General features: G+C 38.2%; 1 protein-coding gene across 7 annotated transcripts in view; it reads right to left on the bottom strand.

Annotated features, from left to right (window-relative positions):
* Positions 1-18,086, bottom strand: part of LRCH3 (leucine rich repeats and calponin homology domain containing 3) — a 129,127-nt gene that overhangs the window by 19,132 nt on the left and 91,909 nt on the right. For all 7 annotated transcript variants that reach the window (XM_058295652.2, XM_058295654.2, XM_058295657.2 and 4 more), the window contains 4 exons: positions 10,153-10,201; positions 9,546-9,656; positions 7,812-7,879; positions 7,061-7,198 (listed from right to left, as the gene is read on the bottom strand). In XM_058295652.2, the coding sequence (XP_058151635.1) occupies positions 7,061-7,198; positions 7,812-7,879; positions 9,546-9,656; positions 10,153-10,201 (366 nt within the window). The remainder of the gene's footprint in view (positions 1-7,060; positions 7,199-7,811; positions 7,880-9,545; positions 9,657-10,152; positions 10,202-18,086) is intronic.

Genomic DNA, 18,086 nt, shown 5'->3' with positions numbered 1-18,086 from the left:
CTAGGGCCTCTGTGACCCACGTGGAGCTGGTCCACACGCAGTACTGATGTGTGCAAGGAATGCCATGCCATGCAGGGGTGTCCCCCGCATAAGGGAGCCCCACATGCAAGGAGTGTGCCCTGTAAGGAGAGTGTCCAGTGAGAAAGAAAGTTCAGCCTGCCCAGGAGTGGTGGCATCACATACAAAGAGCTGATGCAAGATGATGCAACAAGAATAGTTAGAGTCCTGGTGCCACTGACAACAACACAACAATAGAAGTGGACACAGAAGAACACACAGTGAATGGACAAAGAGAACAGACAACTGGGGCAGGGGTGGGAAGGGGAGAGAAATAAATAAAAAAAATAAGTACTGATTTTGAACAATCTGAGGCAGAAATAAGGGGAAAAATTCCATTTACAATAGCAACAAAGACTCAAATACCGAGGAATCAATTTAGCCAAAATACAACTTATATGCAGAAAACTACAAAACAACGCTAAAAGAAATCAATGAAGGGAAGTGAATGTGGCTCAAGTGATAAGGCCTCCGCCTACCATATGGGAGGACCTGGGTTTGATCCCTGGGGACTCCTGGTGAAAAAAAAGAGAAAGCATGCCTGTGAGTCGAGCCAGGGCCCGCGCAGTGAGCCGAATGCCTGTGCGGTGAGCTGAGTACCCACATGAGTGCCTACGTGGGGAGCTGAGAGCCAATGTGAGTGCCTGCGTGGTGAGCGCCCGTGTGGCAAGTCCAGTGCCTGCACAGCAAGCCGAGTGTCCGCACAGTGAGCCAGTGCCTGCGCAAATGAGTCACGCAGCAAGATGATGACACAACAAAAGAGAGACGAAGGGGAGAGTCAAGGTGAAGTGCAGCAGAGACCAGGAACTGAGGTGGCAAAATTGACAGGGAAACTCTCTCCACATCAAAGGTCCCCAGGATCGATCACAGTGAATCCTAGAAGAGAAAGATAAGAAGAGAAGACAAAAGGAGAAACAGATATAGAAGATGACACAGTGAATGGACATAGAGAGCAAAAAACAGCAGGGTGGGGGAGGGGAAGAGGAAGAGGGAAAAATAAATAAATCAATGAAGACCTAAACAAATGCAATGACATTCCATGGTCATGCATTGGAACACTAAACATCATGAAGATGTCAATCCTACCAAACTGATTTACAGATTGAATGCAATACCAATCAATTCTAACAGCCTACTTTACAGAAATGGAAAAGGCAATTACCAAATTCATTTGGAAAGGAAAGAGCACCCAAATAGCCAAAAGCATTCTAAAAAAAGAAAAGTGAATTGGGAGGAATTCTGGCATAAAGACAGACACATTGATCAGTGGAATAGAACTGAAGGTCCAAAAATAAACCCTCACCCCTACGGCCAACTGTTTTTTGACAAACCTCCTACTAATCCATGTTAACAGGACAAAACAGTGCCTTCAACAAATGGATGCTGGGAGAACTGGTTATCTATGGCCAAAAGCATGAAAGAGGATCCCTATCTCACTCCCTATATAAGAATCAACTCGAAATGGATCAAAGACCTAAATATAAAAACCAGGACCACAAGGTAACTAGAAGAAAACATACAGGGAAACATCTTCAAGATTTTGTGGTAGGTGGTGGTTTCTTGGACCTGATACCCAAAGCACGCTCAACAAAAGAAAAAAATAGATACATGGGACTCCTCAAAATTAAACACTTTGTGCCTCATATGGCTATGCCAAAAGGCTGAAAAGGCAGCCGACTCAATGGGAGAAAACATTTGGAAACCACCATGTCCTCTAAGGGTTTAATATTCACAATATATAGAGAGATGCTACAACTCAACAAAAAGACAAATGCTCTCATGAAAAAATGGGCAAAAGACTGAAAATAGACTGTTGTCCAAAGAAGAAATATAATTGGTAAAAAAACACGAGAGGTGGTGGACTTGGCCCAGTGGTTAGGGCATCCGTCTACCACATGGGAGGTCCACGGTTCAAACCCCGGGCCTCCTTGACCCGTGTGGAGCTGGCCCATGCACAGTGCTGATGCGTGCAAGGAGTGCCCTGCCATGCAGGGGTGTCCCCCACATAGGGGAGCCCCACGCACAAGGAGTGCACCCCATAAGGAGAGCCACCCAGCGTGAAAGAAAGTGCAGCCTGCCCAGGAATGGTGCCGCACACACGGAGAGCTGACACAAGATGACGCAACAGAAAGAAACAGATTCCCATGCTGCTGACAACAACAGAAGCGGACAAAAGAAGACGCAGCAAACAGACACAGAGAACAGACAATCAGAGTGGGGGGGAAAGAGGAGAGAAATAAATAAATAAATCTTTAAAAAAAAACACATGAAAAAATGTTCAGCATCATTAATGATTAGGGAAATGCTAATCAAAACTACAATGAGGTATCATTTCACACCTATCAGAATGGCAACTCAAAAAAGATAGACACCCAGAAGTGTTGGAGATGATGGAGAGAGAGAAGAACACTTATTCACTGTTAGTGGGAATGCAGAATGGTACAGCCACTTTGGAGGACTGTTAGGCAGTTCATAAAGAAGTTGAATATAGATTTGCTATGTGATCTTGCAATACCACTACGGGGTATATACACAAAAGAACTGACAGCAGTGATACAAACACACCTGCACAATGATGTTCATAGAGGCATTATTCATGACTGCCAAAAGTTGGAAACAACCCAGGTGTTCATCAACTGATGAATGGATGAACAAACTGTGGTGTATTCACATGATGGACTATTATGCAAATGTAAGAAGAAATAAAGTCGTAAAGCATATGACAACAAGGATGAACCTGAGAGACATATGTTGAGTTAAGTAAGCCAGACACAAAAAGACAAATACTGTTTGATGGTGCTACTATGAACTAATTATATTGTGTAACATATTGTATGATTCCATTTATATAAAATGTAAATAAAAACCAATTTATAAAGGTAAAATTAGATTAGTGGTTATGTACGGATATGGAACATATGCTATAAAGGGGTGTGTTTTTCTTTTTAAAGTAATGAAATGGTTCTAAAATTTTTTGTGGTGATGAATGTACAACATTGTGATTATACTAAAACCCACTGATTATACACTTTGGACAGATCATATGGTGTGTGAACAGATCTCAATAAAACTGCTCAGTAAAAATAACTGTGCAAGAAAAGCCAGAAATAGTAGCTATGTACAGCATGGGAAACAGAGAAATTGAAAGGTGAAGAATTTTTTTGTTTGTTTTTCCTTTATTATTATTTTTGAAATAATGAAAATCCTCCAATAATGATTGAAGTGATGAATGCAAAACTATGTGATTATACCAAATAACATTAATTATATACTTTGGATGAACTGTATGCTTTATTAATATGTACCAATAAAATGGATGTTTTAAAAAATGGGCAAAAGATTTGAATAGACATGTCTAAAGAAGAAATACAAATGGCAAAAAAACACATGAAAAAATGTCAACGGCCCCAGTGATAAGGGAAATGCAAATAAAAACTACAATGAGGTATCATTTCACACCTATTAAAATGGCCACTATTAAAAAGTTGGAAAACTGTAAATGATGGAGGGGATGTAGAGAGACAGGAACACTTATTCACTCTTGGTGGGAATGTAGAATAGTACAGCCACTGTCGAGGACTCTTTGGCAGTTCCTAAGGAAGCTGAAGATAGACTTGCCATGTGACCCGGAAATATCACTACTGGGTATATACCCAGATGAGAGCAGTGATACCAACAGACACCTGCACACCTATGTTCAAAGTGGCATTACTCATGACTGCCAAAAGATGGAAACAAGCCAGGTGTCCATCAACCAATGAATGGATACACAAGTTGTGGTATATATAAACAATGGAATATTATGCAGTTATAAGAAGAAATGAAGCGTAAAGCGTATGAACCTGGAAGACATGTTGTGTGAGGCAAGCCAGACACAAAAGGATAGATACTGCTGATTGCGCTACTATGAACTAAATATATTGTGTAATTTCATAGAGTTAATAACTGGAATATGGGTCACTAGAATATAGAATAAGGTTAGAGAATGGAAGGCTGAGAGTTAATCTGAATTAGTAAAAAGGATGTGTATAAATCTATGGAAATGAATATAAAAGGTGAAAATGTACAAAGCTGTCTCATTTCTGGAGAATTAAACTAAGCCACTCTGCCCAGGAATTTAATACCCATCTCCTTCCCCACAGCCTGTAGGTAATGACTGACCGATATGCAACTGAGTCTTCTTGCTTCAAGGTAGAATAAACTCTGGGGAAATTCATACTCCAGAGCTCCCTGTGATCAGGCTAAATGATGCTTTACTCTAGCTGAGTCTGCATCCTTGTTTAGCTCCCTCTCCTGCCCTATTCTGTTTCCTTCATTCTCTTTTAAGAGAACTTCTTTAATAAATTATAGGCACCCAAATCCCTGTCTCAGGCTTATTTTTGCAGAACCCGACCTAAGATATGGACTGGTTATTCTCCTGTTTTTATGAAATGATGTTATATTTCCTTGATTATGATTATAAAGGAAAAATGTCCCTAGTGGCTGAAATATTTAGGGGGATATAGTCTTCTAATAGCTGTAATTTAAAAATTATATAGATACATAAAGCTAATATAGGAAAATGCAATAAATGTTGGATGGGAGGTGGAGCCTTCAAGAGTGTTCATTGCATTATTCTTTCAACTTTTCTGTAGGACTGAAAATTTTCATAATAGAAATCTGAAGGAAAAATAAGTGTGTTAACCAAATCCTGCTCTTTTTCTTGCAGGTCACAATCCTGATGATTGAGGTCCAGATCTGACCATCAGTCTAAAGAAAACTTGCCAGTCATCTTGAATGCATATTCTTCCTCACTTTCCACCTGAGGTTGGTTACCAGGTCATGTCAGCTCGATTGTTGAAAGAACCTTCTCAGTTTATCTTCTCTCTCCTTGTCTTTTATTATTACTTTTTCTTTTTAGGTTTAAGAGCAAGACAGCTTTTTCCTACTAATAAAAAAAAATTAGGGTACCAGTTTTTTCCTTAAAATGAGAGATAGAAACATTTTCCTTATGCTACAGTTTATCAATTATACCTAAAAATTAACACTGCAAGGTATTTTTTTTTACTGTGTCCCTAAATTCAGTGCTTAGGTCTTCCTTGGGAGTAAGGTAGTAAAATTTATTTCTCTGCTTCTCCATCTTTAGTCTACTGGGTATTGAAATGTTTTCCCACAGCTTGCTTTAATTATGTTTTTAAAGGCATTTAAGGTACCTGGAGAGTTTTAAATGCATGCTGTATTATTTCTAGTATTAAGTTTAAATAAGGTGGTTCGTTGGTCTAGGAGTATGTTTCTTGCTTCGGGTGCGAGAGGTCCTGGGTTCAAGTCCCAGATGAGTCCACTTCCTTGGGAAGCAGACTTGGCCCAGTGGTTAGGGCGTCCGTCTATCACATGGGAGGTCTGCGGTTCAAACCCTGGGACTCCTTCACCTGTGTGGAGCTGGCCCACATGTAGTGCTGATGAGCGCAAGGACTGCCCCTGCCATGCAGGGGTGTCCCCTGCGTAGGGGAACCCCACACAGAAGGAGTGCACCCCATAAGGAGAGCCGCCCAATGGGAAAGAAAGTGCAGCCTGCCCAGGAATGGTGCCCACACACAGAGAGCTGACACAACAAGATGATGCAACAAAAAGAAACACAGATTTCCATGCTGCTGACAACAACAGAAACGGACAAAGAAGAACACGCAGCAAACAGATACAGAAAACAGACAAATGGAGCGGGGGAATAAATAAATAAATAAATCTTAAAAAAAAGTTTAAATAAAAAGTTAAGGGTATGAATGGACTTTATACGTATGAGAAAACAGTTGTTGTGTAACATGCATTGTGGGTTAATTTTGCTTGTTCATGTATAAATGATATACTTCAATGCAAATTTTTTTTTAATGAAAAAAAATCACTTCAAGAGCTTTGAAACTATATATGATATCAGTTCGTGAAAAAGTTCAGGGCCTTTTCCATTTGGATTACCAAAAATCTCCCTTTATTCAGGTTATTTTTGCTAGCCTGGACTAATTAACAACCTCTTAAATGGGCTTCTTTCCTCTAGTTTTACCATCTCCAATCTACCTATCAATCACTTAACAGTCAGAATGATCATTCTAACTAATTATAATCATATTACTCCCCTCCTTAAATTCTTTCACTGTTTTCTCACTGTCTACAGTAGGATAAACGTCTAAATCCTTAACAAGGTACGTTAAGGCCCTTGTAATAAGGCCCTGCTTACCTCTTTAGCTTCATTCCCTGCTCTTTGCCCCTACACTCTGTATATGATCCATTCTGAATAACTTAAGAATCCCTCAAATGTGCCATGTTGTTTCTTAGCTTTTGAATTTAGGAATACTACTTCCTCTGCCCGTAATGTCTACCTCCTTCCCTGCTGCTGGCAAATTTTTACTCATATTTCAAGAATTAATGCAAATTTTGCCTCCTCTGGAAGGTTTCCCTGAACCCTCCAGGGAGAATTAAGTAGTCCCTTTTTTATGCCTATAGCACACCTCTTCTAGACCTCTCCTAACATTTCTCACACTCCTATAATTTGTTTTTATTTTTTAAAAGATTTTTAAAATGTATGTATGTATGTATGTATGTATATATTTATATTTCTCCCCATCCCCTTCCATGTGGGAGGGAGGCGCCTAATCACTTGAGCTACTTCTTCCACTCCTTGCTTTGTTCCGTATCTCATCATGTGTTTTCCTTCTTGTGTCTCCTGTTGCATCAGCTCACCATGCCTGTCTATTGCGCCAGCTTGCTGTCTTGCTCATCTTCTTAAGGAACCAGGAACGAGGAACCAAACCTAGGACTTTCCATGTGGTAGGTGGGGGCCCAATCGCTTGGTCACATCTGCTTCCCTAATTTATTGTTTACATGTTTATTTTTCCTGTAGTAGAATTGAGACCCAGACAGGCAAACTATACTTTATTCATATTTGTATCCCTAGTATCCAGCATAATGCCTGCTGCTGTGCTTAATACATAACTGATGAATAACCAAATATATCTTAGCATTATAAACTTACTACAGCTGGTGAGGGAACGTGAATGCTTGGGACAGAGCGAGGTCGCACATGATTGGCCAAATGGCAAAGAACAACACCATCGGTTAGGGCTGCTCCAAGATCACAAGGCAGAGATACTTTCAATCGGTACTCAATATGCTACAAGAACAGAAAAACAGGTAATATATTAATTGGAAAGTGGTTGGCACACAGGACAGAGTGGCATTACAATGGGACATATTTCATGAGAACTCAAAATAAAAAATAACAACAATACCTACCCTTCTTTCCCAAGTCAGTAACTTAAGGAGATCTAATATATATGTATGGCATCTGGTCTACAGTAATATGCAGTTCAGCTGAAATCAATTTACGGATACTGATTTTAAAAACCAGATTATTTTCAATTCCAAAGTAAAATAAAGAGCAAGTCATATATATGTGTGTCTATGTGTATGTTTTTATAAAACATTTATATACTGCTATTACTTTTATAGAATTTCTTACAAGTGAAGCAGAAAGAAAAGGAAAAAAAAGTTTTAAATGAACAAGGCCAGGTAGAAAACCATATGGAATAACCCACTCATTTTCTTACTAAACAGATGAAAATAATTTCCTTAATAGCAAAATTTCTTTTACATTCATCACATTATACACTACACCATGGGCACTTGCTGATTCCATTGAAAATTAAATGTGAAGTGAACAAGGGATATCAAGATTATGAATTATAACGATATTAAAAAGTGTAATTCAAAGGTAATATACACACTTTTCGTAGTTGATCTATTAATTCCAGCTCTTCTTCTTGCTTTCTTGAATTCTGTCTTGCTATGGGATCTGTAGAATCAGTGGAAGGAGCAAAACATGAAAGAAGGGGTGATGCATGACCTAGAAAATTACTGTGTAAGACAGAAAGGTGCCAGTGCTAGACAAATTCTAGATGTCTGATCAGTTTCCTTACAAGTACAGCACCTTCTACTTTCTGGCATGTCTTTTTAAAAAGCTTTTATTATGGAAAATTTCAAATATATACAATAATAGAACAGTTAAAAAAAAATACCAAAAGTCTATAACTAGTCTGGCTCAACTACTTTTTCTTTGTTCGATTACATCTTTAATTGAAAAATAACACAGATACAGACCACAAATAGTAAGCATACAGATGAATACATTTATCATCACAAAGTAAACACAACCAGATCATAAATGCAATATTGCCAGTACCCAGAAGACCCTCTAATTCTCTCCCCCAATCAGTATCCAAAAGTTAGTACTGAATTCTTTGGTTTTTTTCTCTAGGTACCAGGAGATTGAACCCAGGACCTTATATGTGGGAAGGTGACACTCAACTACTGCAACATTGGCTACATTGAGTTGGCTTTATTGTTTGTTTTGCTTGTTGTTTGTTTTTGTGTTTTTCAGGAGGCACTGGGAACCAAACCCAGGACCTCCTGTGTGGGAAGTGGGTGCTCAACTGCTTGAGCTACATCCACTCTGTTTGTTTTGCTTTTTGTTTTTTTCAGGAGGCACTGGCACTGAACCCAGGACCTCCCATGTGGAAGGCGGGTGCTCAACTGCTTGAGCCACATCCACTCCTCACTACTGACTTCTAATACCACAGTTAAGTTTTGTCCCATTTTTAGCTCTCTATAAACGAAACCATATTGTGTGTATTCTTTTGTGCCTGGCTTCTTCTGACCAATATTATGTTTTTGAGATTTATCCATTTTGTCAAATTTGTCCATTTTCATTACCATATAGAATTCAACTATACAAATATATCACAATTCATTTATCCATTCTATTCTTGATAGACATTATTTTTCCATTTGGGGCTATTATGAGTAAGCTGCAATGAATAATTTGTATTTATATTTTGGCATACACATGTACACATTTCTGAAAATAAAACTGATCATAGGGTATAGAAATGTTCAAATTTAGTAGATCATGCAAACAGTTTTCAATACTAATTTATGCCCTAAACTGCAATGTGTCTTGATTTTTAAATCTTACTGAGTGTGCCTATTAGTTTTACATTTAAAAGGATTTGAAATGTTTATTTTCACTTCCAGCTAACTTCTCCTATGGAAGCCAGACAGAAATTTGTCATACAAACTAAAAGAATTAGAGACTTTTAAAAACCAAACCAAACGAAACAAACTTATTAATTTCTTTTAAAACACAGAAAACAGCTTTTATCAGCACATAAAAATCTGAAAAAGAGCTTATTACCAAGAGGAGGAATGTTCTCTAAAGTCTTGGAAGAGGGTTTTATTTGTTCAAACACTCTATAACCTGCTTTCAGGTGCTTTCAGGTACTACTGAGAAACTTTACATCCTAATAAACCCAAACACAGTTCTCTTGCTTTAAGGTCAGTGAAATCACAGACAAATACAATAAATTTAAAGGCTTGCAAAGGTTCAGTGCAGAAGTTTAAAAGCATGTCACGGTTAATGGCACTGCACAAAGTCTCCCCACTTTTGTAATCATTATACCTACCTTTATTTGTTTCTGCCCTGACATTTGTTCGGAAAAGGAAGCTTTCAGGGCGCTGGGCCTGATTTCTTGGGATAGCAGCAACAGGAAAAGAATTCACAGGGGAATGATGAACTAAATCAGCATGGAAAAGGAAAATAAGATTAAGGGAGATGAAAAGAAAATTAAATATATGAACAGATATATGTCACAAAATTTCAATAAATAGAAAAAAATAAAAATTAAACATGGCAACAATATAAAATTGTAATTCTGTTTGTTAATGCAAAGCATGTTACAGAAAAGTAAGCATGAATGTGACAGGTTGCTTGTTTATGGTTTTAATTTTCATATTATTTTTGGTACAATAATGAAAGCAGAATGAATGTTAATGTAGTGAACATAGTCTCTTGCAAACCAATAGCCCTGGTAGTTTGTGCTCATTTGTTCAGAACAAATGGCAGTGCAACCAGTTGAATTAAAAAATGAAAAATGTACAGGAAGTCCCAATTTTGCGTCTATTTTCCCATCTCAGGAAAAGAAGCCACAGCTATCTAAGAAGTAACTATCAGGGAATTCTTTGTAAGGAAATATATCCTTATGTGGTTAATTGTGCCTCTGTGCTTATTACCTGTTTCTGCTGTAGGTGAACCTGATGAAGGATTAGATCTGTCATCAGTCTATGGAGAAACAGAGATATGTCAATAATTATCATTCAAGAAGAGATATTCTGGACATTTATGGTAACTTTGGGATTATAAAAGAAAAAAAACAGCCAACTCACCTTCAAAACTAAATCTAGAAATGAGTACTTGGTGAAATGAATTTTCTAAGTTTTTTTAAGCCAAACTTAATTGTGCAGAATACAAGAAGACTTATGGAATGCATTCTATGAAGACAGTCTTATCTAACAGGTCTTTCCATAAGACTATGAAAAGCGATAATCATCCTAAGGCAGAAAAATTTATTGAAAAATGTGTAAGAAATTTAGAACAAGACCTTGCTTAAGACGTTTTCTAGAATAGCTTCGGAAGTATTTTTTCTTTGGAGAATAAAATTTAATGTTTTAATAAAGAGAGGAGTTAGAAAAAAGGTGTTTAAGAGATGTTAGACAGACAGATATTCCAGACTAATATTTGAGCCCAAGATTGTTTCAATTCATTGACCAAAGAAACTATAAAAAGGAAGAAGAGCTAGTTAAACTGGAAATAGCTTACCAAAGAGTGGGGTGGGGTGGGGTGAGGTAGTACTTAAGCTAATTAAAAAAAAAAGAGGCAATGTTGATTGGCTAGGTTAAAGATGTTGAAGACTTGGCAGGGAAGAACTAAGAAAAGCTGGACATCAAGAATGTTTCAAGCCTTGGCATATAATTACACTCAATAACTTAAATATGCTGTAACTTTATAACAAAGACACATTTCAGAACATATTGACTCTAAAGCTAACAACTAAAAGACACACACACACACACACAAAGCACACCTATTCCCATCCCCCCCCTTTCTAAAATCCTGTCAACAGTTTCAGAAATCTTCTATCTCTTCTTGGAGTTGGGTCAACGATAACAGGGAAATTTAAATGCTAAAAATTAAAACAGGACATGCTGTCAAGTAAATTTTTGGACTGATACAGAGATAATTTTCTAATAATGATTTGTTGGTTTGATACTTGAAAGCTGAAAATTAAGATTAAAATGTAAGCTTCCCTCTTGAGTAAATTAATGCATTACACCATCATTAAAAAACAAGACATGTCACCTTGTTTACATATGCAAATAAACTAAATTTAGGGTGCTGAGAAGAAAAAAAAATTTAAGTAAGAAATTTAACAGAAAACAGCAGCACCAGGAGCTAGTAACAGGAATGGACAGGCAACTGAGACAAAAACTGGATATAATTTTAAGGAAACAAGAATAAAGACCATCCTTATTTTCAAGGAATGTGAGACAGGAAGGGAAAATTAGTTAGCTAAACTAAGACCTGTCAAGGCCATTGGTATAAATAGGAAGAACGTTAAAAGTGGAGTTCAGGGAAGCGGACTTGGCCCAATGGATAGGGCGTCTGCCTACCGCATGGGAGGTCTGCAGTTCAAACCCCAAGCCTCCTTGACCCGTGTGGAGCTGGCCCATGCAGAGTGCTGATGAGTGCAAGGAGTGCCCTGCCACACAGGGGTGTCCCCCACGTAGGGGAGCCCCACGCGCAAGGAGTGAGCCCCGTAAGGAGAGTCGCCCAGCGCGAAAGAAAGTGCAGCCTGCCCAAGAATGGCGCTGCATACACGGAGAGCTGATGCAGCAAGATGACACAACAAAAAGAAACACAGATTCTCAGTGCTGCTGATAAGGATAGAAGCGGTCACAGAAGAACACACAGTCATTTTAAAGATGTGACATTTAAGCTAATACCTGGCAGGTGAGTAGGAATTAACCAATGAGAATACTGAGGGACGGAAAGGCATTCCACAAAGAGGAAACAGGATTTGGAAAAGACTTGTCATATATGTAGAGGTGAAAACATGTTGGTATAGTAGAAACCCAGACATGAGACTAGGGAGGTAGACAGTAGCCAGAACATGCAGGAGATTGCAGGTCACATTAAGAAGTTTGGACTTTATTCTATGGGCAATATGAAGTGCGGTTTTGAGCAGATCAGAGGTGTGATTAAATATAGGACTTTTTCTCCTTGCACCATGTTGGACATTATTTAGCTTACAAAGAAATATGAAAACATGGTCCTTGCTTTTAAATGTCATCTAATTTAAAAGATCAGAATTGCATACTTATACCTAAAATACAGTCATGTGTGTGTGTGTGTGTGTGTGTGTGTGTGTGTGTGTGTGTTTGAGGTACTGGGGCCAGGGAATGAACCCCGGATCTCGTATGTGGGAAGCTGGCACTCGACCACTGCAGCTACATCTGCTCCTAGGAATATGTGTTTTGACAAAAGGCTGAAGGCCATTTCAACTTGCATGTTGAAGAATTTTTTTTCCTTTTTCAAATTCTACTTTTTCCCTGACAAATTTACTATGTTATTAAATCTGGCCTTTGGTTTTCTAAACTGTTTTCAATTACAATATGGGAAGCAATACAGCATAGTGTTTAAGAGTACAGGTTATCAAGTAAAAGTCAGATCTAGATTTGAAACAAGTCTTAGAACTGAAGTACTATGATAGCTCAGAAGTTGATTCTGAGTACTGATTTTCTTCCAAAGAGTTTAAGCAACTTCAAATATGATCTTACTGCTTAAAAAACCTTCTAAAGCAAGGAAGGAACAGGGATTATTATTCTCTGTTCACAGAATAGAAAGCTGAAGTATAGCGTACTTCAGTGTAGCTGAAGTACAGTGTAGAAAGAATTTGTGATCATTTAGTAAGCCAATGACAAATTAAACAATAAATCCAAGAGTCATGATTTCAAGTCTAAGCATCAATTTATTACCCTTCTCAGAAAAAACAAGACTGTAATTGAAAATTTAAAAACTGTACATCTTATTTTCCTGGGAAGCCTATTTTTGGACAATAAATTACCCCTGAGCCACCATCAAGTGGGCTGAAAAAGGAAAGGTGTATTAAACTTGTCAAACTTTGGTTATCAAAAGTTTTGTACAGGGAAGTGGATGTGGCTCAAGCAGCTGGGTGCTGCCTACCACATGAGAAGTCCGGGTTTTGGTTCCCAGTGCCTCCTAAAGAAGATGAGCAGGACAGTGAGCTGACCAATGGGTTAGTGTGGTGAGATGATGCAACAAGATGATGCAATGAGGACACAATGAGGAAACACAATGAGAGACACAACAAGCAGGGAGCAGAGTTGGCTCAAGTAATTGGGCACCTCCATCCCACATGGGAGGTCCTGGATTTAGTTCCCGGTACCTCCTAAAAAGAAGACAAGCGGACACAGACAGCACAAAACCAACAGACATGGAGAGCAGACAGTGAGTGTAAACAATGAAGGAGGGAGGGAAGAAATTAAAAAATCTTAAAAAAAAAGTTTTGTACAGAATTATTACCACATGAAGACAAGATGACTGAAAGTACTTAAGTGAAATTTTCAGGTATTATAACAAAGCATAATGTTTTTAGATCAATAAATAAAACATAGTTACTATATGTCCAATAAGGTTAAAAAAAAATTTATACTGGATTATTTAAAATATTTCCAGCAATATATTTTCCCATACCACAAACACTTATCCTTTAAAAACATTTTGTTGAAAATTGATGTTTGTAATGCCCCAGTGTATTAGGTTTTCAAATAAATTATTTTTAAAAAAGTAAGTCCAAATTCATGCAAAAATAATGGCTTTACATATTTTTAGGGAAATAATTATCAAAAATTGAAAAAATGAAAGTAAAGAAAAATGGTTAATAAGAAAGCCAACTACAATAGAAATATTCATTTATATGCTTCATTTTAAATAGATCAAAATAAGATCCTAACTTTTCAAAAGGTTAAGTAATTTTACATTCTAACTTGTAATGAAAATGTGCCACTTACTATGATAAAACTAATTTGCACAAAGTATAATTGAAACTACACCCACTTAGGAAGTGACTGTTGATGCTGAAGTACTCTGTAGTCTTTTTAGTTTAACATCAATGCAACATTCACTGGTGCAAGATACAACCACTGGGAATATCTCTCATTACACAGTATGCTTCTAAAATGTATGGAGATGTATAATCCCTCTGGTGGTGGGTGGGACAAGAAGAATAATTTTCCAGTTGGATATGTATAGAGTTAAAAAGCCACCTCTATTGGGGAGTGAGTATAGCTCAGTAGCTGAGTGCTTGCTTCCCATGTACAAAGTTCCAGGCTCAGCAGTACCTCCAAAAAATAAAAAATCCTCCTCTGTTGATTGTGATAAATTCCCTGACCTGTATCTTTTTCTTCCTCTTAAGTAGAATTTTTTTCAGGGAAAAAAGAATAAAAAGGCAACATAATAATCATTGAAAACACATGACAATCACATGTAAAACATTTCATTTTCACTGTAATAATAATAAATTCCAAAGAAAAGGTGACTTACCTCGCCATCTAAGGGGGTTGCTTTTGTGATTTTGTGATGCTTTTTGCTGTATACCCACCCCACTTACCCCCCGCAAAAAAAGAGTTAGAACCTGGAACACTTGGAAATGATAAATTCTATTTACTAAAATAATCAAATATTAATTTCTGTACCTCTGGAGTTTAGTCTTTTTCTAGACTTATTGGTTAGAAGATGTTGTCTCTTTCCTTAAGTATCTTTTTTACATGAGGAAAAGCAGCAAACAAACAGTATTATCATATATCTATAAACATCTTATATAATATATAAGAAACAATCGGGAAGCGGACTTGGCTCAATGGTTAGAGCGTCCACCTACCACATGGGAGGTCCAGGGTTCAAACCCAGGGCTTCCTGACCCATGTGGTGAGTGGCCCATGCACAGTGCTGATGTGCGCAAGAAGTGCCGTGCCACACAGGGGTGTCCCCCGTCTAGCACTGTCCCACGTGCAAGGAGTGCAACCCGTAAGAAGAGCTGCCCCGTGCAACAAAAGTGCAGCCTGCCCTGGAGTGGTACTGCACACACGGAGAGCTGACGCAGCTAGATGAAACAACAAAAAGAGACACAGATTCCCAGTGCTGCTGACAAGAATACAAGCAGAAACAGAAGAACACACAGCAAATGGACACAGAGAGCAGACAACTGGGGGATGGGGGGGAAGGGGAGAGAAATAACAAATCTTTAAAAAAAAAAAATCTACATATTGTTTGATTCCATTTATATAAAGTATAAATACAAGTGAATTAGAAAGACGGAAACAATAGTGGCTATGTACAGCAGAGGAAGCACAGAGATTGAGAGGTGATTATTAAGGAGATTTTTTTTTTGGCTTGTTTTTTATTATTATTGGAATAATAAAAATGGTCTAATAATGATCGAAGTGATGAATGCACAACTATATGATTATACCACATACCACTACTGTATTCTTTGCATAGACTGTATGCTTTATTAATATGTATCAAAAATTGATAAAAAAATAGAAATAAAAACCTACATGTATATGCACACACAAACAAATTCATAAATTCCCACCATACTAATTGGGTTTTTTCCTCAATTTTCTAATTTCTGTTATTATATCAAATAATCCTAATATATGTAGTATACAGAGTGACTTATCTCCATGAGCTAAACAAATATCAAGCTTCAAAACTGAGACATTCTTTTTTTAATATATTCATCTTCAGTGATTTATTCAACACTCACTACACTTCTTTGTGCAAGGCTTAAGTCTGACTGATGCTTGTTTTGAAAGTTCTCTGGCCCAACAGATAGGGCATCCACCTACCATATGGAAGGTTCAAGGTTCAAACCCTGGGCCTCCTTGACCCATGTGGAGCTGGTCCACATGCAGTGCTGATGTGCGCAAGGAATGCCCTGCCACGCAGGGGTGTCCCCCACGTAGGGGAGCCCCACGTGCAAGGAGCACGCCCAGTAAGGAGAGCTGCCCAGCGCAAAAAAAGTGCAGCCTGCCCAGGAATGGCACCGCACACACGGAGAGCTGACGCAGCAAGATGACGCAACAAAAAAAGACAGATTCTGGGTGCTGCTGACAAGAATACAAGTGGACACAGAAGAACACACAGCGAATGAACACAGAGAGTAGACAACTGGGGTAGGGGTGGGTGGTGGGGAAGGACTGAATAAAAAATAAATCTTAAAAAAAAAAGAAAGCTCTCTTACAGTTAATTTTTAAAATCCACGGTAGTAGGGGAGGAAGCACCACCACACTAATACTAAGCATTAGTTGCATCTACAAGAATTCTGAAATAGCTAATATTTAATAGTTAAATATTACACATATGAGGAAACTACAAGGAAAGAATAGTTCAGTAACTTTCCTGAAAGTCAAGCACATAGTGAGTAGCATAGCTGGACTTAAATTCAGATATTTCTGAACCTATGCTTTCACCTCTGTGCAACACTGCCTCCCCCTAAGTAACCTTAGAAATAATCTAGTTTGACCCCTTCATTTTGCACCCTGATCTAATTACTGCCATTGTTTTTAATTTCATTTTTCTCCTTCTAGTCTCTTTTTTCCTAACTGATTCTACACAAATACATTAGTTTTTCAGAAAAATCTCTCTCCTATTTTTCTCCTGTTTAACAACTTAAAATGGTTCCAAATAGATCAAGATCAAACTCTAACTTGACATTTAATCAAGACTGTCTGTAATGTGATCATTTCTCTCTTACTAGTTATATGTCTTCTACAGAAGACAAGTTAAATGAGCTTATTCATGCAAAACAGAAGACATAATAAATATCAGTTGTTCTTATTTGTTGAGAGAGGCAATATAGCATTGAGGACCGAAGAATAGGCTCTGAAGCCAGCTTTCCTAGAATAGAATCCTTGCTAGGCCATTTATCAGATGAGTATTATCTGATTTCCTTATCTATAAAAAGTTTCCTTATCTATAAAAAGGGACTAATAATAATAATACCTATCTCAGAGGGTTGAGAGGATTATATAAGTTAACATTTATGAAGCACTTAAAACAGTACCTGGTACATAGTAAGCCTTCAGACAAATTTAAGGAAGTATTATACCATTATCACGATCATCACCATCATCATATTCATTTTACCAACACTAATTCTCTAAGTTGGTCTTCTCCTCAGGTGCCATTATTTTAAATTTATAAATCTTACAAGTTCATTCCTAATTCTCAAACTGTTAAATTTTTTCCTCAACCTAGAATGAACCCAAACCTATTCCACCACCCATTCTTTTCTTCCTGGCTATAGCTTACCCATTCATTCTTCAGGGTCCTATACCATTTACTTTCTTTTCTTTCTTTTCAAGATTTATTTTTTATCCCCCCCCCTCATTGTTTGGACTCACTGTCTGCTCTCTGTGCCTGTTCGTTGTGTGTCTCTATGTCTCCTTGTCTTCTTTTAGGAGGCATCAGGAAATGAACCCAAGACCTCCCATGTAGGAGGGAGGTGCCCAATTGCTTAAGCTACCACTGCTCTCTGCTTATTGCTGTCTCTCCTCGTTGTGTCATCTTGTGCATCAGCTGGCCATGCCAGCCCACTGTGTAAGCTCAGTATCTTGCTCATGTGCTTTAAGAGACACTGACAGGAAGCGGACTTGGCCCAATGGATAGGGCATCCGTTTACCACATGGGAGGACCGTGGTTCAAACCCCGGGCCTCCTTGACCCATGTGGAGCTGGCCCATGTGCAGTGCTGATGCGCGCAAGGAGTGCCGTGCCATGCAGGGGTGCCCCACACGCAAGAAGTGTGCCCAGTAAGGAGAGCCGCCCAGCACAAAAGAAAGTGCAGTCTGTCCAAGAATGGCACCGCACACGTGGAGAGCTGACACAACAAGATGACGCAACAAAAAGAAACACAGATTCCCGGTGCCACTGATAAGAACAGAAGCGGTCACAAAAGAACACACAGCGAATAGACACAGAGAGCAAACAACTGGGAGGAGGGGGGAGGAAGGGGAGAGAAATAAATAAAAAATAAATCTTAAAAAAAAAAAAGAGAGAAAAGAGAGAGAGACACTGGGAAC

The sequence above is a fragment of the Dasypus novemcinctus genome, chromosome 4 (genome assembly GCF_030445035.2).
Source record: "Dasypus novemcinctus isolate mDasNov1 chromosome 4, mDasNov1.1.hap2, whole genome shotgun sequence".
In the NCBI taxonomy this organism is placed as follows: domain Eukaryota; kingdom Metazoa; phylum Chordata; class Mammalia; order Cingulata; family Dasypodidae; genus Dasypus; species Dasypus novemcinctus.
Note: the sequence above shows the minus strand (reverse complement) of the source record. Positions and strands in the feature narration are given on the sequence as shown.